Source organism: Alligator sinensis, unplaced genomic scaffold (genome assembly GCF_000455745.1).
Source record: "Alligator sinensis unplaced genomic scaffold, ASM45574v1 scaffold801_1, whole genome shotgun sequence".
Classification (NCBI taxonomy): domain Eukaryota; kingdom Metazoa; phylum Chordata; order Crocodylia; family Alligatoridae; genus Alligator; species Alligator sinensis.
The window spans coordinates 27,141-51,255 of NW_005842036.1; the positions used below are offsets into that span (position 1 = coordinate 27,141).

Here is a 24,115-nt window from a genome sequence, read left to right on the forward strand (position 1 = left end):
AAAGTGTTTTGTAACTTGGGTCATTGCCTGGTTCATAGGACCATAGAAAAGTAGCGCTAGAAGGGACCTCGTGAGGTCATTTAGTCCAGCCCCCTGCTCAAGGCAGGATCAACCCTGACAAAACCATCTCGGCCGAGTGTCTGTCCAACCTGCTTTTGAACACTTCCAAAAAAAGGGGATTCTGCAGCTTCTCTAGGTAACCACTTCCAATGCCGGACCACCCTCATAGTCGGAACATTTGCTTGTTTCTCCTCCGTTCCATAGGATTTCCCATACTGGACTGGACAAAGAATCATCCAGATTTCATATGGTAGCCCTAGAAGTGGCTTTTCCCTGTTGCTTTAAAGCATGAGCATCAAATATACAGCCTACGGGCCGGATTTGACCCACAAAGCCCCTTTATCTGGGTCCCGGTGCTAACTCTGGATCTCATATTTGACTGGTGTGGCATGTGCTTGACCGGCCTCATTCGCAGGGTCCGGGATGGACGCTGGAAGTTGCATATGGTGCATGTCCCAGAATGGCCAGAGTGGGCGCCTCGTGCTAGTCCTGGGTTGGCTGGAGCAGGTGCCGTGTGGGTACTAGAACAGGTCCTGCCGGTGTTGGGTCTCGTGTGTGCATGTGTGTGGAGGGTGAGGGGGAGTGGGGAGGTGTTAAAATTTTCTTCTCAACTCCTTAAGTGTCCTGAATGATGTAGTTTAATGACACTGTCTTAGCCTTGACAATTATAGAGGATGTTCCAAAAAACAAACAAACCAAAAAAAGGGGTGGGAGTCATTTTAGGATCAAAGCAATAGGCTTTGCAAGTCATTTAGATTCTGTGAAAAATCAAAATCTCTCTTAAATAAAGGCACAGAGAGATTCTAGGAGGAATAAAATAGGGTTATAAATGTTCCCTCCCCAATGAGAGAGAAAATAAAAAAGTAGTGATAAGCTCAGCAATTTTAAGGCATTTATTATTTGTTCATACTGTATATTCCCAATGCTATACCCATCACTGCTATCCAGAAGGTACTGTACCTGTAGGTAATGAATGTCTTAAAATTACTGAGATTTATCTCTTGGTGCATATATAATATATCTATCTATCTATCTATCTATCTATAGTTCTAGATATATGTATCTCTCTCTATATATTTTATATATATCTATATCTATAGATGTAGATATATATTTTATATATATCTACATCTATAGATATAGATATATATAAATTATATATATAGATATATATATGGGTGTGTGAATGTTTTTAATATATATATTAAACACAGTCACAATCACACAGACTCTTGAACATATATATATCTGCACCAAGAGATAAATCTCAGTAATTTTAAGACATTAATTTTGTAAGTAAGTATGTATGTATATAGTTTTTACCTTAAGCAATTCTCTGTGTCCTTGGGTAAATCCAGGCTGGGTATTCCACATTTGCCTATTACATTAAAGTAAGTCCGATGTATTCTTCAAGCAAATCAGTAACAAAAGATCTAATTGTTTCTCAGTAAAACATAATGGCATCTCCCCAGATTTCTATCTGTCGTCCAGCCTATGCTGTTATGTCAGTCTGTCCTCTATTGAAGAGAAAGGGGGAAGGAACGGTTATGTCTAGACATGAAACAATAAGGGCAACATCTTGCTTTGGGAATGGGAAGAAGGTAGAATGGAGAGCCTCTTATTTCACTCTTTGTACATGCAGACCTAGGGAAAGCGAGTGCTACTTAGTGTTGGAGGGACTGGGAAGTAACTCACTGGTGCTTTCAGCATTTTTTTTTTTTTTTTTTTTTTTTGTGGTCCCTAATGAGGACTATGAGGGGAACAGACTGGTCCCACTCTTACTGGTGCTACTCAAGGCCGTGCATGGTTGCACTCACTTTTGGAGCGCCAGTAATCTTGATCTGCAGAGCATGGCATCTGCTATTTTCCTTGTCACGTACAAGGCTCCAGTATTCTTACCTTGATCTATGTGGGCTTCCTTTCACGTGGGTCAGTGCCTGTTTGGGGCTCTAAAACCTTTAATAGAAGACATTTATGCCACTTGCATGGTGCTTCCTTTTTATTTTTGCTTTCCTTCAGCACTTGCTCGTTTGCATCAGACATGACCACGTTTAGCATTCCAACAGCATCTGCCTCTGTTGCTGTGGGGACTTCTTACCTACTGTTAATGCATAAATAAGGGTTTGGCCTGATTTTAAAGATTTGTTGTTAAGATACTGGCTAACATTAGCCTCAGCTTGACTAAATTAGCGCATGTTAGAGTATACACTGTCTTGTCTACGCCGGACTTCAAAAATGTGTTTGTTTGACTCGTGTTAGCATGTTCTGACAACACGTGTATTAAAGAGGCTAGTTTAGATGGAGCCTAAAAGATTATCTTCAGCATAAATAAACTTGACCTTTCACTGAAATTATTCTACCTACCAAGGTCCTGCTAGGGTCTCTCTTGTTCCTTTCTACTCCTGCTGTTTCAATGGAATAAGATTGCATTGACATAACGTCTACTTTTTAGTGTCTGATGAAAAGATATCCTCCTCAGTCTTAAATATTGACCATTCGATGTCTGCATCTTAACTAATTTTGAGTAAATCCGTCAAAGAGAAGGGAGCTTTGTATTGATCCCAAAGAACATCAAGGAATTACCGTCCCAAAATTGATAAAGATAGCATATGGCAGTTTCGCCCTGTTGCTCAGGACAGTGCCAGCAGTTTGGAAGTCCAGTTTGTCGTTCTTGGCTTTGTCCTTTGACAGACTTCAGCAATGGGTTGGAGTTATTTTTACATTTACAGCAGATGTTACCACCTTGAATACTGCAAACTGAAGTACAGATTATAGGTTCTATGTAGTACATACTTCATCACACTTTTTTTTCCTGCCCCATGCTTCCCCTCTTCTCCCCCTCTCCCAAAAACCAGAATCCTAGAATTGCAGCTTGGGAGGAAATTTGATCAACTAGCTCCACACACTGCAGAGAGCCAGGATTTGCTCGTCCTAAGCCAGAAGCTGGAAGTTGATTTGACTACTGTTTGCTTCCTCGTTTTAAAGTCGATTATTTGGTTGGACAGCACATCGGTGTTTGGGATGAGATGCAGAATGTTTTTTGGGTGTTTTTTTTTTTCCTTTAACCGTTGGATGAAGTTGAAATTGAGAGAGCACTTCAATGAGTACATTTTTAATGGTGTTTTAATTGAAAAAGTTGGAGACTAATCCAAGCACTCATTTAGGGGTTAAGTTCCATTTACTAAATATCCAGACTTCCCTGATTTTCATAGAAAAGAAAAGATTATATTAGTTTTATATGCAAGCTACACACCTTCCATTAAGTATCTGTGGTGTGGTTGCAGTGGTAGAGTTTAAAGACCCTGAAAAGAACTGTTAGGAAAATCGGACACTTTTTAGATAATCATAAAAAAGCAGCTAAGGATGGGGGGGGGGGGGGGGTGTGTGTGTGTGTGTGTGTGTGTGTGTGTGTGTGTGTGTGTGTGTGTGTGTGTGTGTGTGTGTGTGGAAAACCACATTCAGCAGCTTTTTATGTTTTGGGTGATTGAGTATAAGTGATTTGGGTATGAAACCCATCAACTAGATGCATCTGGACAGGATATGCCAAGTTTGGAACCCAGGCTATGCGACACGCAAGCAAAATAACAAGAGGCTACAGTGGCAATGACATCGGAAAAACTGGACAGAACATATAATAATAAAAAAAAAAAGCACAGCACTAACACTTCCCCTGTGCAGTACTATACAGACTTACCAGTGTCAATGAATATTGTTCTGCTAGTATATTTCTTATTTCATGCTTCATTTTCTCTTCTCCCAGAGCTGGAAGTGTCATAAAGTGTTTTGCATTATAAGTACTAGGGATGTTGTGTAGAGACAGTATTTGCCGTGTTGTAAGATATCGAAGACACAGGATGAAATATAGGAAATCAAATAGACAGACCTATGTCCACCCCCTTCTTGGCAAAAGCGACCAGGAAAGAAACTGCAGTGGATGGGGGGAGAAGCAGCAGTTGTAGCTAGTGTTTTTAAATCACTTTTGTTGTGTGGAAGATGCAGTCAGATTAATTAAGTCTACATGTAGGTTTTGCATAAAGTTAAGTCAGAATAGCGATTACCGATATTTAGGTCCATCTTGACTATAGGAGACAGAGGAAGTTTTGAAAAGTACAGTTAGATGGTGTTCGGTCTGACCTTGCTTAAAGCTTTAGTTTAAGGGGGAGGTGGCTTTCTGTGGGGAAATTCCCAGCTTCATTTTTGATACCAGGTTAATTTTCATTTTTGATTCCTATGGTTAATTCTGTGCCTCAGTTGTAAATAGAGAAGGTGAAACCTTAGTGTTTAGGAGGAGGTTCCTGATGAAATATGGCAGGCAGTTGGTGAGCAAATGTTTTTAATGCATTCCATTACGGCTGGGGGAAAAAGGCTACCTGTTTGTTCCCTATGGACTATACATTTAATAATGGTTAGAAAGTGGGATATTGTAATCAGTGCTAGAGACGTTTGCAGCATGGCAGTTTCCTCCGACCGTTCTTCTAACAGGAAGTAAACGTTTTGTTTTTAGAGAGAACTGCTAACACCACTGATAATCGCAATGATTCTTTGCTATGAAAGCCACTTAACTCCAGCAACGTATTTAACGATGGCGTGCATACAGATGAGCTGTATTTGCACTGGTATGCTGCACCTCCTTCCTGCATTGATCATCTGTAATACATTCCAAGTAGTTCTGTAGATCATAGAGATGAGAGATTTTTATTGCCTTTTAAGGATAAATGTTTCCACTCTTAGAAACTTAAATTCTACTTCCAAGTTTTCTTTGATCTAGATAGGGCTAGGTGGAGGAAAAGATAGTCCAAGTGAACGATGGTATTCAAAATATTAATGTTTGGAAATGTTTCCCCAGCCTGGTAATCTTACTCGAGCAGAACAAATGAGAACCAAAAATGCAGATTTCATCAGTAAGTCTGTGTGCTCTGTCTCCCATGAAACAGGGGACATTAATAGATCGCCTCATGCTACTGTGTCTGATTAGTTGTATCTTGAGAACCAGCCTTTCCCAGCTTGGGAACAGATGTATATGCTTTAACTGTCTTAGGGGAAATGTAATGTTCTTGGGCTGTGTTTGCTAATCACTGTACATATTGCTTTTATTCTCCCTGCTGGAACGTGGAGCCTTTCAAGGAGCATTTAAAAAATAAGGTATTAATTTAAGCTTTGAGAATAGCTTGATAGGTGAGGGCTCTCCCCAAGATAGAGGCTAGAAAGTGGGCTTGATAATACTTGGCCCTTTTCATCTTCAGACTACGCAGGCATTAACCTCCTAACAGGCCTATGCAAAGTGAGCTTTGTATTCCCATTATATAGACAGATAAACTGAGATGGATGAATGTGAAGTGACAGTTCCCAGAGCTGGGAGGAGGGGAGGAAATCTGGTGCATATAAATTCAGCGTAACTCCATTGAAGTCAATGAAGTCACTCCAGAAACTAGACCTGCATGGGGGAGATCAAAATCTGCTGCAGTCATCCTAGAGCTGAAAATAAGAGCAGTACAGGTTGGGGGAGAATTTGTAGAGGGTTCAGATTTCCAGCTCAAGAGAACTAGGGAGAAGATTTCTGGAAGCAAAAGGTTTTGAGAAGAAATTCGTAGGGGAGAAAACGTGCGAGGAAATCAAGAAGTTGAATATGATTTCAAATGGAGGGAGCAGCAAGAATTAGAAGCACAAAGCTGTGCGAGTAGGAGAAGAAGAGAACGTGCACAGGATAGAGAAGTAGTAGGTAGGTGGTAGGGTACAAGAGCAGCTATGTAGGTGGCAGATGAATTTATTATAGGTCTTAAGTGAGAGTAAGGGACATGAATTTAATGCATAAAGTGTTGGGAGGCTAGGGATGACATCACTGTCATGGCAAGGGATGACATCACTGGCGTGGCAGGGTCACCAATGAAACAAGCCTCTTGGCATCAGAGCCATGAGAGATGACTGCTTTTTGCTAGCCAGCAGTTGGGCCTTTATATCCTTCAGGCTAACATTTTTATAACTCGAGTATGAAAAGACGAAGGCTCGGAGGAAGCCTCTCTATACAGCTCCTATTTTGATCGATCCAAGTTTTGGTGAAGTCTTCCTTTCAGTGAAACTCCACATCATTGGTTAAGGTGTGAAGGCCAAGTCTGACTCCTATGCCTATTTCTGCCCCTTCTGGTAGTGAAGGTGGTCTCGCTTTGTAAAACACTACGCTGCTGACACGTCCGGGCCGCAGCCCGAAACAGCCGCGAGAAAGGTCCAAACTTCCACATCCATCTTGATGCAAAATGCGCCAGAGGGCTTGCCTCTGTCCATCCAGTTCAACACCACCACTTCTCCTGGAAACAAACACTTGTCTTTAATGTAATTCACAGCCTCATAATAAAACATGTCATGTGGTTAACCTTTAATACAATGTAACATTTAAAAAATAGTTTGCATCTTTTGCCGGTAAATTACTACATAAATATTTAGATTAGGTACAAATAGGAAAGTAGCATTATTTATGGATCCATGTTTCTTTGGCATTTGAGATACATGGTTACTTTGCTCTTTAATAAATGCAGGCATTAAAAGAACAAGCATACACAAAGTGCTAATTTTAAAGCTTTACAGATCCGGGGGGGAAAAAAAAACCTCCACATGTTCTGTGAAACCTGTTTGCCCTCTCCTTTTTTACGAATACGCGCACACATCATTTAAAATACTGACGGTAGCATTAAGTTCCTTCATTTGCATGGTTTGCAATGGAATAATTTGCCTTGCCTGTTAGCACAGACTAGCAGCTGTCCTACCCGCTGCATCTGAGAGTGTTTTCATACTTGTTCGGAGACAGATGTGTGGCGGTGCAGGTCCTGAATACGTTTTGCCGAACCTTCCCCCCTCTCTCACCACAGTCAAAGGGGAGAGGAGGATGGAAACCGGTCAAATGACTGACTTGCCAAAGCTGCCAGCACAGGTTCCAGTTCACTCAGAGACCCTTGTGCTCACTGGAGGTAAGCCGGCCACAAGATTTCCTGGGATTCACAGTAACAGGTCTTACACACTAAGACATTTCAGAGATCTATATTTGGTTCCTTTCTGTGGCACAGACTATGCCTTAGGCAAGTTGCTTCTCTTCTCCATATCTTAGCTTCCCATCTGAAAAATGGGGGTAGGATTTTGCTCTTTCAGAGGCAGAGGCAAGGATTGAAGCATTAGGAAATTCATTCCGAATCGTGCCCTGCTTGGAGATTGCATTGTCGTACGGGCCATATGAGGTCCTAGATATTTAAGTCAGGAGCAAGTTTCCATTTGCCTAGCCATTTCTTACTGAAGATATGGAATGCATGGGAATTATCTTGAATTCACAGAAGTAAAGAGACAAAGCTGAGGCTTCCCACCCCAGCGTGGGCTTCTGAATTTAATCCAGTCTCTTTTAAACCAGTGCCCCTAACGTTTTTTTTTAAGTGAGAGCTCCTCATTTGCTAAGTGTTGGTGATGGTCTATCCTGGCCGAAGGAGGAATTCTTACTGAGGTATTGTAGCGTCTTGCATTTAAGATCGCCTGCTCGGATCACCCAAGCCGGCATTGCTGTTTTTGCTGTCTCTGAGGACGGAAGCTCTCCTGACTCGTGGCATCTCAGAATCTGCCTCGGTTGACACTGACCTAGTACCTGGAAACCAGATTATATAACCTTTTTGTCCACAGTCTTTCCCAGTTTCTGGAAGGAGAGCATGGCCTGATTTGGTTGCTTTCTGGCAAACGAGATATTTATCTAGCCTATTCAAGAACTCATTCAGGAACGTCAGAAGTGTTTTCTTGTAGTAGGGTTGTGGTGGTTGTGTAGCCGTGATCATCCAGGGAATATGGTAGAAATGAGGTTTATTTTGGGTAATATCTTTTATTGGACCAACTGTATCGTTGATGTGAGACAAGCTTTTGGGCCCAATGTGCTTTTCTTCCTGTGGGGGAGAAGCAGGTAATCAGGGGTAAAACTCTGCTGGCATAAGTTACACTGGTTTGGGTTTCTTCTGTCCCCTTCTGCCCTCTTCCACTTGGCAGAGGAGGCTCTGCAATAGTATCTGTTTCCTCCAGCATAGCTGAAGGTCTGTCCATTCCTGATCCTAATACAATTTACACAGACACGCGAACCCCATGTGCTTCAACTACACCGTGGTTTCTCAGTGGGGGCAGATGACAGAACAAGGAGCAACGGTCTCAAGTTGCAGCAAGGGTTAGATATTAGGAGAAACTTTCTCATCATGATAGGGTGGTAAAGCACTGGAACAAGTTACCCAGAGAGGTGGTTGAAGACCCAGGTAGACAAAGTCTTGGCTGGGATGATGTAGTTGGGGCTGGTCCTGCTGGGACTAAGAGATTGGACTAGATGTGACCTCCTGAGATCCCTTCCAGCCCTCGTTTTTATGTTTCTACATGAGGGTATGTGAATTGCTGATGTCTGTGCTTACTCTCCTACATGGCAGTTCAGCATCTTGATGCCAGGCTGCCGTGTTTTGGAATAAAGGGCTGCTAGAAGTGCGGCCCTGCAGATCAGCACCTTGGAGGAGCATCCTCTGGAGAGGAGCATCGTTATCAGTCTCTGCTACAGGGAAAGTGGTCCCTTCCCCCCAGTATGCCAAGCGCACATGCTCTTTGAAATGGGGGTCCTGACAAGCCCTGGGGCATGTTGGTGTGCTGGGTGACCTCCCAATGGCAATGTCTCAGTAGCACACATGAGCAACTCGGGATGGATAAAGAGTCATTCTCTGTAGCAGGAAGGAGGGAGTTGCACTCCCAAACTTGTGATTTTTTTTTTTTTTTTTTTTTGGGTTTTTTTTTTTTTTTTTTTTTGTTACCTCGGGGCAAGTCAGATCACAGAAAGTCTGTGCTAACACTAGTCAGAGACACCGGTACTCGTGGGAGTAGATCTTTCGCTGCAAGGGGCTTGATTTGCTAAGACAAAGCGGAGGTCAGCCAGGGGTGAACATCTCCAGGGACGATTGAGAATTGCACAAGTTATAAATCGGGTTCCTGGAAGAGTCAGGCTGGGCTGTGGCTGCTTTTGGGTTAACTCTTAACCAAACTTTCTGCCTTCCCTTCTGACAGGATAAGCTATGCAGCAATATCTGGGAGATCTAGTCTGGACACTGCATTAAGAGCAGACCTCTGATTTTCTTCCTCCTACCCAACTCTCAGTGCTTCATTTTCGAATCCCCTTCACTGGATATAGAGGGTTGCAAAAGTTTAAATCCGAGGGGGAAAGAGAATGTTGTTTGTCAGGTATTATGCTTTTTGAAGATCATCATCATCAGTGGTCCCTTGCAGCCAAAAATGACTGTCTTCCACGATCACCTTATGTGTGGGTCCGAAGATGGCTGGCAAGGCCTGTGCAGGATCACCAGACTCTTGCTTTTTTGAGGATAGCTTAGAGATGCCTGTTTCCAGCACTTTCAGCCTCCTGAAAAAAAATTAAAATGGTATTACTTACCTATGAATTAACTGCATTATGTGAATGCAAGAAAAACCTAATGCACATTTTGGTTTCATTGTACTAGGGGCAGTATAAATGTACAGTGAAATGCATGGCTTGCTTTGTAGACTTTGCTGTCCGTGTAATAGTGGTTGGATGTTAATAGATGGTGCTGACCCTGTGGTACATCCTCACATTTTACTTCTCCCCTGGGAGGGGGGAATTTACCTTGTGGACTCAAAGGATCATAGTTGGTTAAGGTGCAGAGAAAATGAAGGGGTTTTTTTGTTTGTTTTTTTGGGTTTTTTTTAATTTAATTGAGATGTCTGTATCTGAAGTATGGCATAGAGACCCTTCCTCCCTGGTACCCATGCAGGTGAATATTTGTTAGGCTAGGGTAGTAGTTCTCAATTTTTATAGCATCGAGGCACCCTGTGGAAAATTCCTGTTCTCAGTTTTTACTCTTTTTTTTTTTTTTTTTAGTGCCCAAAAATACCGGAGCAATTCTTCTGTTGCAGAGAAGTTGGAAAGACCACAGCAGGTCAATGTTTTTAACAGTGAAAATTCTGGGTTTCTCCTGCAAATCACGTTTGCACACCTAACAGTGCTAATGTAGTGTCGCACCCCACGGCACCCCGGTTGGGTGAGAATTGCCAGCCGAGGGAATCTGTCCTGTGTTTAGCGTGCAGGTTTTCCCGTGATCTGCTTCTGGGCCCAAGTAACGTTACTGTATTTTCTAGGAAGTGCTTGGTTCTTTGTCTCCTTTTTCTCATTTGTCTCCTTGCGAATCCTGGGCTAATGCAAATGTTACGTCTTCAGGTTTGGAGGCATGCCTGTGATGGTGGACAGAGTCTCTCTCTTTTGATCTGAGGCTGAAGGAACAGATCTCCAGAAACCAAAATCAGACTCGAGGAAAACAAGCGAGTCGTTCCATCTCTGGGGCGTGCTCTGGAGTTTGCTTTAACAGCATCTTGCATTGTGAGCAATAGAGCTCATTTTAGGGCATCGTTTTTGCGTGAAAAGAGAACACCCCTAGTAAAACTAGCAGAACATGCCCTGCTTCGTACAATACAATTTGAGAGCTTGGCATTGTAAATGATGTAGAAGTGCGCATGTATTAATGAGGGGTATAATAGGTTTCAGTGGAAGTGGGAGATAAGATGTGTTAATCGTGTATATTAAATAGTCCTACAACAATGAACCTTATAATGAGGCTGTTATTAAATCTGTTCTTCATTGGCTTCAGTTCAGTGTAACCAGCGCTTTTCGGTTTGGTGCATTTAAGGCCAGTTTTTGAAAGAAAGCACTAACTTTCGGAGGCCTTTGATGTCATTCTGAAGTATTCATCTAATTACAGAGATGTGTCGGCCGCATGTGACAGAAAAGAGAATCTCTCCAGCACTCTGACACAGAAGATTTTCTGTTGGGGGAAAAAAAAAAAGACCCCTTTTAAAATTAGTATTAATACTTGTACAGAATTTGCCGATTTGACCTCGACTGCCTTTGAGAAGAGAGAGCCTTGCATTTCCCTCATCAACAGTGTTGCAAACAGATTGCGTTCTAACAAGGTTAGAAAGGCTGTCAAAATAGCAATAGTTTTAAAAGGAAAAATGAAATTAGCCAGAATGATCTGGCAATTCGGTCCCGTTATAATGAGAACAGCCGAGAGGTTGTTATTGTACCAGTGCAGACAGGCCCACAAGAAGGGCAAGATTTTCCTGGCTCTTGGAGCTTTTCTCTCTCACCATCTTTGTCCAACATTTGCAGATGGGGAATTTTCCATCCTGCCGCCTGCACCGTAGATAACGACCGAGATTAAAACAAAATTCTCGCTGCCGCTTCTGGAAAGAAGTCAGAGTAGCCATACCTGATGAGAGGAACGCACGATGCACAAAGGCAATCGAGGGAGGAGGCAGCAAAGAAGGGATTTTACTCCCATTAGTTGAGACTGTTCCTGGTCGAAAAAGGACCCGGGAATCTCAGCGTTCGAGAACAATGGGAGCTGCTCCGAGCCCTTCAGGGGGCTGCGATTTGCATCCGAGACCCAGGAGACAGAGGTTCAGCCGGAGCCCACCGAGATCTAGGGTGTCGGTTCATTTTCAGGTGGTCACTCATTCTGGTACGGACAGAAAATGAGCCGAGGCTTTGTGATCTGGCAAAACACAGCTTCCCTTTTGTTATAATATGCATGCTCTCCAATTCAGGTGGGGCGGGGAGGAAGTATCAGCATGTCTTCAATAAGTTCAGGTTTTCCAGTTTTCTTGTCTTGCGGATTTTTATCTCCTCTTGCCCCATCCCTACTGCTCTCCTCCAGCGAGTGGCTACCCAGTCCACGCTGCCTCCTGGTAACTAGCTCCCATTCCTGTACCTTGACAGGACAGGGTGAGCATCTCCCTCTTCTCAGATACCTCAACCCCCCCACAGGCTAAAAAGCACCTTTTCTCTTCTCAGGCTCCTTTAAAGGATCTCTGTTGTCAAATTAGAGACGAGAGCACAGCTGTTTGAGTGTCAAGTACTATTGGTACGACTAAAGCTTTAATGTAAACAGTAGCAGTTGCTACTATAAAAGGCTTCTTTTTTTTTTTGTGTGTGTTTAATTCTCACCAAGGTCTGCAAATAAAGACCGAGTGTTCCCAGAGATAGGCATTTTATGTAATAACGTAAATGAATATGTGAATAAAGGAGACCATAACTTTAGGAAGAATAGTACCAGTAGGAACATACAGAAGATTTGCAGTTTTCCAAATGATTTGATATACCCCTCAATGTAACAAAATTAATAACCTCCAGGTTCGACGAGCGTTCGGTGTGCCTTCGATAACCGAGGCTATGGCAGTCCCCGGTGAGGGCCGCTAGGGGGAGCGGCAAGTTCATTTTTCTTCTCTTTGTAGCTGACCGGTGCTTTTTTTTTCGGCTTTGCGGATGCACATATGGTAGAATATTATCATTTTATGGTTACAATTATGAGCAATTTGATAGAAAATGACAGCTAAATTATGCAGTGTTCCTTTTATTTGTTTAATTTTGCACTCTAAATATGTAAAAAGAAAAAAATAGCACGCTTTTTTTTGTGGTGGGAGGGTGTAGTCCCTTCTTTGGCGTCAACATTTCTTTCAGCACTGCATAGGTTGAGTTCACTTTTTTTACTGCCTGCCATGAAATGCGTGTTGCTTTCCCCAGACACTGTCACTACGTTCTGGGGAGAAAGCGTGCACTTCTGACCCCTCCAGGCTCCCCTTTCCCATCAGGACAAGCACATGTCTAACAATTATGATGGACAGATCCATAAGTAATAAAGTTCCTGATGATTTCCAAGAGATGCTCCATTCAGTGAGCTCGGAGAATGGTTTTGCCGTCCGACAAAATGCCAAAGGAAATTTGTATATTCCTAAAGTCAATATAGATTTTGGCAAAGCTTCCTTACTAGGCCCAGGTGCTGACTGAACTAACTCTCTCCTGGCCAGCGTGAACGTCCTTTACCATCACAATTGTTAAACCATGAATAAAATCTTATTACTGCATATGCTGGAGCCAGTAATTTCTTATAGAGAATAATGCTCCCGATTTGATGTATTCAGGCTCTTATGATGTGTCCATCATTGTGATGCCCGAGCATCTTTCTCCCGTGCGTTGAGTGCGACTCGTGGCTCTCACATGCCATTCATCCTTTCTCTCCCCCATGAGGAAAGTTTGTGTTTGCAAGTTTAAGATAAATCTGGCTTTATTTTTACTTGGTTATACGTACTCATGAATACCCTGGGCTCTATATTCATAGGAGAGAAGTCAGGTGTGCCTTGCCTTACGCTTGGAATGGAAAATGGTAAAGTCCGGCATGGCATGCATGTTTATTGATGCATACACAGTTTTTGGCATGTGATGGCATTTAACATTTTTTGGGGGCATGAGCCCTTGCCAGATGCCCTGCCCAGCTTGATTGGCACGTCATATGGACATGACTTTTAATACATACAAACCCAGTCCTGAACTCCTTATTTGGGGGTGGTGGAAACTGTCCAGTGAGAGTTTTATCTAAATGAGGAATTGATGGGTCTTTAGGAAGAACCTTGAGGTAAAGTAACCAAGTTTTCTGTGGGTTAATGGGGTATACACATTGTTAGTTAAACTTAATAGCGATGAATGTTCTTTTCAGTTCTTTATTACCGCCCAGTGATTCTTGCCTGGGGTGCCAGGACACCCAGGGGTGCTGCAAGATCCTTTGAAATGTACAGCGAGGAGATAAGCAAATAAGCATAAGCTCAGGCTCGGTCCCTGCCTGTCCATTCCCTCACTCCCATTGCCTGTCCTCTCTGCACGGAGCTAAGCACTGAAATAAATAAGTGAGTTTTTGAAATGGGATGCTGCTTAAGTCTCAAAAGTTAGGGAGGGGTGCCCTGGTGATAAGAGAGGGGCATCTAAAAAGATTGAGTACCACTGTTGTAGTCGTATTCTTTTGTGACCAGCTCTTCAGCGTCTTTTATTATATAGTATATGTTAGTATATTTAAACCTGTTTTGTGAGTAGACTTGGGGAAAGTCATCACCTCTGTAGGAAAAAAAAAGAAGCACGTTGGTACTAACTCATATGAACCTGTCTCTAACTCCTACAGTTTTTGTTGTGTTTGATGGAATAAATCACATTGATACCTTTGACCACGGTAGGAAGCTTTTTAGTGTGTTTCATTGCCTTTTTAAATCAATTTGAACAACTGTAGTGCAGGTGGTATGGTTGGGGATAGAAAGATTATTTTCCAGAATGACTCATTGAGCTGATTTAGGAAACTATCTTTTAGGTTACTGTGGACTTACTGATGCCAAATGGATACAAAATAGGCTTGGGTTTGATATCCTATCTATGCAAACTAAAGGACTGCCCTAACCTAGTCTCCAACTTTGTTCTGAGCTCTTTTAGCTTTTGCTTGAGGTAGGTAACCATAACTTAACTGATTTGTATGCGCCATGCGCAGTCTTGGCTCACTTCAAAGTGTAATCAAGTCATGAACTAATTATGATACCATATTCCCAAAGAATGTAAATTTAATTTCCCTTCAAACAGAATGGGAATGTATTAGCAGTTCCTTTATATGAGAGTTATATCATTCAACAACATAATGATGATGCTTCAAACAGGAGTGAGGTTCTTAACTTTTGTGGGCATTGTGACCTTTTTCCTTATGTCTTCCTCTTTTATTTTTGCATCTTAGATTAATTTACTAGCTACTGGTTAACAGCATTAAAATATTCAAGTGTAAATTAAAACATAACTCTTGGGCTTCCCATTATAGAGAACTGCATGGTGTTATATGTACCTTGCTCCTTTTAGGTGCTTTCAAATACTTGTTTCCTAAAGATCTCAAATCCCAAGAAGACTGTGACTTCAGCTGAACACTCTTGGGGTTCACACTTAAATTGGAACCTTTTTTTCCCCCGTAAATTGAAAAATAGATGTGCAGAAAGTTCCCTAGCAGGTTCATCACATCACTGTGTCAGACAGTCCACATAAACTCAGTTATATAAGAACCAGCGAAGTGAAGTTGTTCATAAAACATTTTATTACCTTCAGTCTTCTCGGCATCTTCGGAGTTTAGATAATAAACCTACATGGAAGTTACTAGGTTTTACCCTTTCATAGAACAATAATTCACATAGGTTCAAGCTACTTTTTTTTTTTTTTCTTTTCAATTTTTGAGGCACAAGAAGCAGGTGTTGTGACCAGACTTGGTTTGTGGCTGAATACTTTGATTCTAAAAATGCACTCGTGTTGTTGTCCTAAGTGAACTCAATACGTAGTGTGTGTGTGTGTGTGTGTGAAACCCAAGTTGTATACCAAGGTGAGTATTTAAGAGCAGCATATTTTTTTCCAAAGTAATTTATACCCTTGTAATGCTTAAGCAATACTTTGTAATGCTTAGAATACTTTGGTGTAGAGTTTAAAGGACTCTCTAAGATATGTTAGTTGATTAAAAAATGCAAATATTATACATATGGCTTTGTATCTGTGAGTAGTTAAAGCTGCTTTAATTTGGCTCTTGGTTTGCTGCCTTGATCAGGAAGGAAGGAGAGCCTGCAGGTGGAAATGGGAGTGGCATCTGTATTACTACTTTTCTCTGGGAGGATTATCGTTTTCTGCTATTGAGATGCAAAATGAATTTGCACATCTTTGGGAAGGGAAGGTAAAGCGTTCATCATCGCATCTTGCCTCAACAGTTCAAAAAATGTTGCGTTTACATGATTTCATTTAAAAAAAAAAAAAAAAGAGAAAAAAATCAGAGCCAAATTCAAATGAAGTTCACTTTACGTGGAGCTTTGGCTAACAGTGGGGATGGGCCAGCAAGTCCCTGCAAAAGTGTTTATAAACCTGGCTTATTGCAGTTTTTTTGCTATTGTAATAAACCTTTAATTGCAATTTGAGCCCTCTACAAGACACTGCATTTAGTATTGTTCAGAGTACATACCCGGACTTGGCTCTGTTGGGCACATATGTAAACCTCTTGCTAAGCTTAATTAACAGCTTTTTCTTGCTCTGTAGCCTCTGATTCAGCAGTATGCTATTTCCACGGCACAGCTGTTTAAAGGTGATGGTGAGTAACAAGGCAATGGGATGTCATGGATTAGGGCTGGCGTATGGTGCAGAAAGTCAGCCTTAGAGACCGACTGCTCCTTAGCCACAGAACAGTTACAGCAGGCAGGAGTCAGTGAAAGCTTCTATTACTTTCCCTCCGTCTGGAGGGACTCCTGCTAAGAGCGAAGGGACTTCAGTCAGTTTTTCAGTCTGCCGAAGTTGTCAACTAGTTGGAACTTCCTGTGCACCGATCCCTAATCGGGAATGGAAAAAATTAACTGCATGGCTACTAGCCCAAGCAAAAATTGGTGTGCTGACAAGTCCTCTTGTGTCTTGCCAAAATCACAGCCTCCAATTCTTGTACTCTCTGCCCTTTAGAGGGGCAAAGCAACCATGCAGTAACTTGCTGCATCTTGTCGGCTACAGCTTGACTTTTTTTTTTTTCTTCCCTTTGTTTTTCTCTTCCTAGCTTTGCCGCATTTTCTCTTCATCCTCTAGTAATCCATGGATCTGCAACAAATCTTCCACAGGGTGTGGGGTTGATGGGCTCGGTTGCCTTCTATTTCTCAAAGTTGCATGCACCATGTCTGTCTGTTTTACATGTGGATCCAAAGGAGAGAACCTTTGCGAAGATGGCCCTTCAAAGCACGGGACCATCTTGGCCCCTGGGTTTCAGGCTGTTACGGCCGTTCTGTGTCATTTAGGAAAAGTCACTTTGTCTCCGTGTCACAGGTAAACATGGGCAATAGTTCTCCGTCTCAGGAGTGCTGTGAGGATAAATACAGTGAAGACTGTCAGGCACTTGAACACTATGGTGAGGGGGGGGACATATAGCAGGTATTTAACCAAGCCTTGTCATTGGTTTGAAATTGTAAAACAGTTTCACTAGGAACTTGTCCTCTTGAAAAATGTTTGGGGCTCTAAGTTCCAATTCTTGGTTTCATAGTTGGCCTCAACATTTTAGTGATAGAAAAGCCATAAGACAGACACTTCCTTTAGAGCTACCAAGGCCGAGCACTTATTCTTCCAAAAAAAGAAAGAAAACCTGCCTCTCTTCCAAAGAAATAAGTCAGAAAAGGCAGAACTTTGGCAAGTTACTAGTACTCGCTCAGAGGCTGACTCTTAGCTCAAATGGAAAAATATATAGTCTAGATTAGCAGGATAGTGCAGGGGTCAGCAGCTTTGGGTGGTCCAAATTAGTGCAGCTTGCTCTGAAGTCAGGCACCATTTCCAAACTGCCTGCTGAATTTGCCATTGGTCCACTGGCTCCATGGACTGGATGTGAAAGCCCGTGTTCTGCAGGTGGCCAGAACCTGGGATAGTGCATGCCTTTTGGTCGTCATGAAGTTGCTCAGGTCATTGCTTTTTAGAGTTGCACAGGTTAGTATGCAGAATTGAAAACCATTGCTGGGGAAGCTGCTGAAGATGGCAAGATTTGTAAGCTCCAGAGCTCTCTGATTTTTCATTTAGAAACAGAACCAAACAGGAAGGTGGTGGTGGCTTGGGGACCTCTGCAGTGCTGCAGCATCAGGTATCCAGATAAGTTTCCCAAGTCAAGAAATGCAGGTGTTCAACCAAACTTTTATTTGTACACTGGGGAGATGTGCTGGAGGATATCTCGTGCCTTCCTCCAGTTCCTGGGATACAAGTAGCTCTGCTGTTGTGTATGACTGGGCTGTTAGTAATCCCCAAAGTCCATCTTGCCCTAGAGAGGGGGGCAAGCTGAAGGGGTTGGAAGGTGGCGTGGTCTTGTACCCTCCCTTTGATCCCTGACATGTTAATTTAAAGGCGCATGCATGGCAGGAAGACTATCAGATCCTGCCGTTGCCATATTGCTGGTACATGGGGAGCCCAATCCCAGGTTCCCTTTGCACTGGCTAGTAACAAGCTTGGCTCCCTGCGCTCCCTCGACAGCCCTGATCTGCTGATCGAAGCTTCCAGCCACGGCAGCGCGTGGTGCTGTCTTGTGGTTGGGGGCTCTGATCTGCTGAATGGACGTGCCCCATACACTCCCTGCCTGGGCACCCTGATGGGGCACTTCCAGCCCCTGGACTTCAGGGGAGCCTTGAAAGCCTCCCTTGTGCTTCAGAGGATGGGAGCACTGGCCACATGTTCAGGTAAAGGCATGGCAAGAACCAGCCACTAAGTGATTACATATATTTTGTGTCATAGCTTTGTGCCTTATTTTTCATTTTATCATGCCATTACTTGCACAAATGTGTAGCCCGGTCACTGCTGTCCTGGGCCTGTAAGTCTGCTTGCAGGTGAAGGGCTATGTTGAGCAAGTGTGGAGCAAGGGCCACCGCTGTGATCTGTTTATCCACCACCCTGTGTGTCCCAGGACGTATTAAGTCTGCTGCTGGCCTCCGAGAGTGTAATGCCACTAACGCAAAGTGCTTCAGAAGTCCCCCTGCTTCAATACAATCCCAGCCCCCAATGAGTTTCTTGGCTGTGAGAGCCGTAAATGAGCTCTGAATCCATGATTTTGATTCTGGCATTAAATATATCCTATAAAATATCCAGCATGTGTAGTTGGAGAGTGGATGTTGAAGCTTACACCTTTTCATTTGCTGACTTATTGGGATTCTTGTATTGCAAACGCTTAATACTGCATGAACACGCTTTTTGCATGTAATAAATTGCAGTAATAAATTTGAGTGTTTATTCTTATTTGTTGCACAAATTTGCTTCACTGAAACTAAACAACACTTCTCAGATAATTAATATCTTGTTAATCCGGTATTTGGACTCTTGAAGTCTTAAAGAAAAATCCTATTTGAGCACTTAGACATATTTTACTAACGTTCTCATTGTCCTATAGATAGATTTTTTTTTTCTTCTGCCCTCATCAAATTTCTCAGCATCTTCCAATTAGGTTATGAAGGTGTTTTGTTTTCACGGGTGTTATCTTATTTAATTACCGATATCCTCATCTTCACTTTGTCTGCAAACCTCCAAACTGATTGGTGTAGTTGTGTAGGGTATAGAAGCTGGTTAATTTGTTCAAAATAAGGTGCTCTCTGTCCACTGTCAGCAAAGATTTAATAGAATGGAAGCAAGAATTAAAGCTTGCTACTTAAAATATTATATTTCAATAAATGTATTAGTATGTTAAAAAAAAGTTTTATTGTGGCTAAAAGTAATTACATTTGCCCGAATGTAGAGTTTACTGAGATGCATTATGCTTGCTTTTTTTTATTAGTTTGCTTCCTTATTTCACAGTGGATGGACCTGATTGTGTGAATGAACAAGGTTTTATCTTCCAATGCATGGTTTCTTAACTATTGTCACAGTCTGTCCTGTATCTTAACAGAGAAAATTTCATGGTCACCTGGGCTGCCATTCACCCTCAGACATCTCCCCTCCCATTGATCGCATGCCGTCCTTTTGACAATGTTAGCAATTGCTTACATTTTGGGAAAGGGTGTAATGTTTGTTGACTTGCGTAACAAAATTTTAGCAGCTAGAAGCAAGGTGAGGCTGCATCATGGATGTAGCAAATGCTCAGAGGGCTGACAGTAGCCCATAGACCTCAGTCCAGGAGTCCCTCTCGTGCTCTGTTTCCACTGTAATTGTTCTGCTGTCATAAATAACACACCATACAGCTTTCATGCTTGATGTACAGAATGGTGAATTCCTTGGCAAGAGCAAGGACAGATTGACATCCACAATTTGTGCACCCCAAAGCATCCTGCTCCCTCTTATCTAAAGGCAAAAGCTTGGCCCAGTAGTGGGGTGAAATCCCATTGTGTGGGGTGAGGCTGTTGGAAGCGGAGTGAATTAAGAGGGACATAAAGAATTGATGAAGATAGGACTGCCGTTTTTTATGCTCTGCCACATAACATGGGTTTAAATGAATTTGCCTATAATTTGTCTTCAAATACCGACATTTAACTCTTAGGCTGTATAAATGAACGGGCTTTTTCTGGAGTAAAATTCATGCCCTGCGTCCAGACTAATATGTTCACCTACTATAAACATTACTGCCTATGGTTACAGCTGGAATAAAAAAATCCTTTTATATACATCATAGCTGGCAGAGACTCCTGAGACCACCACAAATCACTTCAGCCTTTTGGTGCTCTGACAAAATGCACAGAAATGTAAAACAGCTCAGGCTTCTGATAGACTGGCTCTGAAAAGCAATTAGCTTATTTAGACCATTGTTTGTACCCTCCTTTATCTCAAGACGCTGAGTAAAGGTGTTCGAGAAGCTCTCCTGTGTTAATTTAACATTACAGCTTAATGCCATCCCTTCTTTTCCCTCCCCAAAAAACTGCTCATCCCATCTTTGGCTCTCTCTTTTTTTTTTTTTCTAAGCAGGATTGTAACAGGGAAATAACAAAGCAGTGAGTTATTTATGCAGCCATGATTGGCAAAAATGATTGCAACACGAATTTGCCCAGAAGCGATGATTAGATCATAAAACCGTTAAGGAAATCTGTAACTCGACACCATTTTATAGATGGAAGAAGTTTTTGTTCCCTACCTTAATTGTGACGACTTGTTATTAAAGTATTTATTCAGAGTAATCTCTTTGGACAGCGAGCCCTTATCCGATCTGCATGCATAATTAAAAGGGGGGGAAGGGGGGCATAAATGGTTTACCATGCTAAATGAGCAAGGGAGGGAATTGCACAATGACAGGTGAAGAACAGATTTATCTCCTTTTGGAGTTTCAATGCTGTCAGCCAGGCAGGACACTGTTGCTAAAATCCTTGCTAACGCCACAGTTTCCTGCATCTGTGGATTACAATCCAAAAAATCATTGTGGTCTCTGACAGGCCTGTCAGGCTGCACCTGCAGCTGTGTTTTTAAGTCATCGGTACTTCGGCAGAGGGATCTGATTAGGAAATGCAAGCAGGTGAACCCATAGCTGTGCTTTAAACGTGGACTCTTTACTCAGTTGTCTGACTGAGAACTAAACATCGGCGCTGTCCTCCTTCGCTGATTATAGATAGCAGTGCCTATGCTGAGAGAGTTGTAATTGTACCACCTGAAACAGTGTCATCATTTACCTTGCTTGCTAAAAAGATTTTTTCCAACTATTTGAGTTGGTGTAATAAAAGATACTGGCTTCACCCAAAGAACCTTGTCTGCCATAACTTATGTCCTGCACTCTTCCCCTTCCAGTGTTCGAGAAAGATGGGAAAAATTTCCTTGCTCTGTCTCAGGAGTTGGGAGTGTAAGGCTGCACTTGGGTATTTATCTCCCTTTGGGCAGATCTGTTGTAATTAGCTGTCCCCCTCATCTCTCAAACATGTGCAGCATCTGCCTTTGAACTCTGTATTTCATGGCTTTGGTTGCCACAGGGCCGAAACAGTTTTTACACGGAATAAATGAGTCCGTGTTTGACTTTTACTTTTCAATAAAGCATATTTTTTCCCTTAACTCAATATCTCACCTCTTCAGCAGCAGTACAGAGAATGCCAGGAACTTCTGAGCCTGTATCAGAAGTATTTAGCCGAACAGCAAGAAAAGCTGAGCGCCTCCCTCACTGAGCTGGGTGCTGCCAGGCAGAAGGAGCAGCAGGTAAGCCCTCTTTAACAACTGCACCCTTGATCCCCATTTCACTTCTTTTCAGCACTGCAACTATTATGTGTTGTCTTATAGTAGACACATTTTCTATGCGTTATCCTGTGACTGGTTTCTCTGAGGCCTCTGCCCCAGTACTCAGAAGTCTTGGATCAGTAAAATGGGCAAAGCTGCTCAATTCTTCCAGAATGCAGCAGGAGCCGTGAGGAAGCCGCTTCCTTGCTAAGGAAAAAAAGGTGCACATTTGCCTTCCCCATGTTCTTTTGGGAAACACGTACTTCAGCGAGAGTGAGCCACGCTTTAAAAATAACCTTTAACTTTTTCTACCTAATTTTTGATGAGTGTAAATGAGATCGCAAAAGGTGAGCTCGGCCAGTAAAAGCTTTTTCACTGCCAGAGGGTTTTCATTTGATTTGGATCCGAAAAAAGCTAACACTGATTGCAAAAAAAAAAAGTTTAATAAAGAAGAAAATATTCCATGAGATTTTCCCAGTCCATAGGGTAAAACATTTCTGAGGTTCATGTATGCTTGAATTGGTAAGGGTGCTAAAACCCTCGTTATAGTGCCTTGCTGATACCTAGTTTCTTAACTGTGTACTTGCTGATAGCAGATACCTTCACCAGACTGTAGGCTATGCATATTAAGGTGTTCACCAATGCTCTTACATGTTATACTTTATTAATTTGCAATGAATACATCCACTCTTGCTATTGCACCTAACCCTGTATCTTCTAATAGTTGGGTATATAGTTTTTAAGGTCTTTGGTTTTGAATTTGCTGCTAGGAGGTTTCTGAGATATCTGTTATAACTATTCTGTGTTGGTTATGAGCTCAGTGACATGGAAAACCCAGAAGGTGGCCTAGTTCCTGCTCCATAGAGCTTACACGCTAGCTAAACTGCAGTGAAACAGCCAGCTTAGAAGAAGTCTTGTGTGACAAGTGGCATTTCACTTTACTGTTATGGTAAGTCTGTGAGAGCACTTTGGCTTCATTTAGAGCAGTGACTTTCAACCTCTTCATTTGCAGACCCCTAAAAAATTTGAAATGGAGGTGTGGACCCCTTTGGAAATTTCTAATGGAGGTTCAGACCCCTTTGAATTGTTAGGTGTGGGCATTCACATACTTTTTATAGTTTCGTAGTTGGTAGGGTCGGCAGGGACCTGAGCAGATCATCAAGCCATGCTTCCAGCAAGGACAATTCAGATTTGAAATCTTTTGATTGAACATAGACCCCTTAGACATAATCTGAGGGATTTGCAGACCACAGGTTGAAAACCTGCGACTTAGAGGAATTGCCTTTCCTCATCAGGGTTCTTTTTCTATTCCATTTTGCTGGATGTGGAGCTCTTCATCATTGGCGGGTTTTTTTATTTTTACCATTATTTTGTTTTCCACTGAGTTAAAATGCTTGCATATCTGCATAGTCCACAGCTTCTGATGGTGTGGAGCCTTTGAAAATTAGCAAATTTTGTCTAAGAATATTTGCTCTTCCTCTTCTCTCACAGTACCTGCAGTTCCTTGAGAAAACTTGAAAAAGGCAGCTTGAAACTCTTGGGCTGCATGTCATGGATCAACATAGCTGTACCAGCTGTGCTTGCAGTGATGCCATGCCTCCAGCAAGGACAAGTCAGATTTGAAATCTTTTTGCCTTAAGCCAGTTGAGAGAAGTACACACACGTTATCCCAGGTTCTTAGCCAGTATTGAGTCTTCCATCTTCAATGCCAAAATATAAAGGCAGACCCTGATAAGAAATCTTTGACTGAGTAAATGTGATGTCAGCCTTGAACAGTGCACCGCTCAGTGCTTATCTCTCTTCTTGACATGCACTTAAGTGTCAAGGGTTATCGCAGAATCACAGCTGGAGCTGATTTCAGCCCCACGATCGGCAATCCAATGCATTGTGTCCTTCCACCGTATGTGTTCTGTTTTGCTTTCCTTTTATCCATCATGACGTCAACAGCTCTTTCATTCAGTTTAACATGAGGCCCCTTCATTTTGTTAACTGCTTTTTAATTTTAGCGCTGCTGAGGCTTCTTGGCCAAACGTCAAAGAGCTTCATGATTTGTGGAGACCAGAGATCCTACTAGTTACAGAGCAGTCGTGCTTTTCACTCCTGTTGTGTGTGTGAAATTTTAGGAGCCCATTTTAGCAGTTGATGTATGTGAATTATGTGAAAATACTGAATACAGTTTCTTTTGTAGCTTGATTCAAAATAGTCATCGGATTGGGTGCGATTACTTTTCTTGTGGTGGCCTGGACCTAGCAGATAATTCTGAACTGTCATTTATCCCCCTCCTCCTCGAGGAGGATCTGATTATATTGGAGAGCACCAGTTACAGAGTGGTTAGTCAGCTTTGCTCTTTCTCCTTTTCCTCTCTAAACTGACTGCAAGCATTTTTTCCAGTTGCCGTCTGGAGTTTGTGTTCCCCAGTTCCCCTCCTAGACTGTGTCCGGTGCAGCATCTGCCTCTGGCACTCCACTGAAACCAGTCTTGCCAGCATTTCTAATGACCTCTCAAAACTCAGGTTTGGGACGCTCCTTGACC

General features: G+C 42.3%; 1 protein-coding gene across 1 annotated transcript in view; it reads left to right on the forward strand.

The window, feature by feature from the left end:
* The first annotated feature begins 16,771 nt into the window (after positions 1-16,771).
* The window catches only part of LOC102369636 (protein hinderin), a 136,803-nt gene continuing 129,459 nt past the window's right edge, over positions 16,772-24,115 (forward strand). The window contains exons 1-3 of the mRNA XM_014519376.2: positions 16,772-16,847; positions 21,167-21,218; positions 21,424-21,565. Coding sequence (XP_014374862.2) covers positions 16,772-16,847; positions 21,167-21,218; positions 21,424-21,565 — 270 coding nt within the window. The remainder of the gene's footprint in view (positions 16,848-21,166; positions 21,219-21,423; positions 21,566-24,115) is intronic.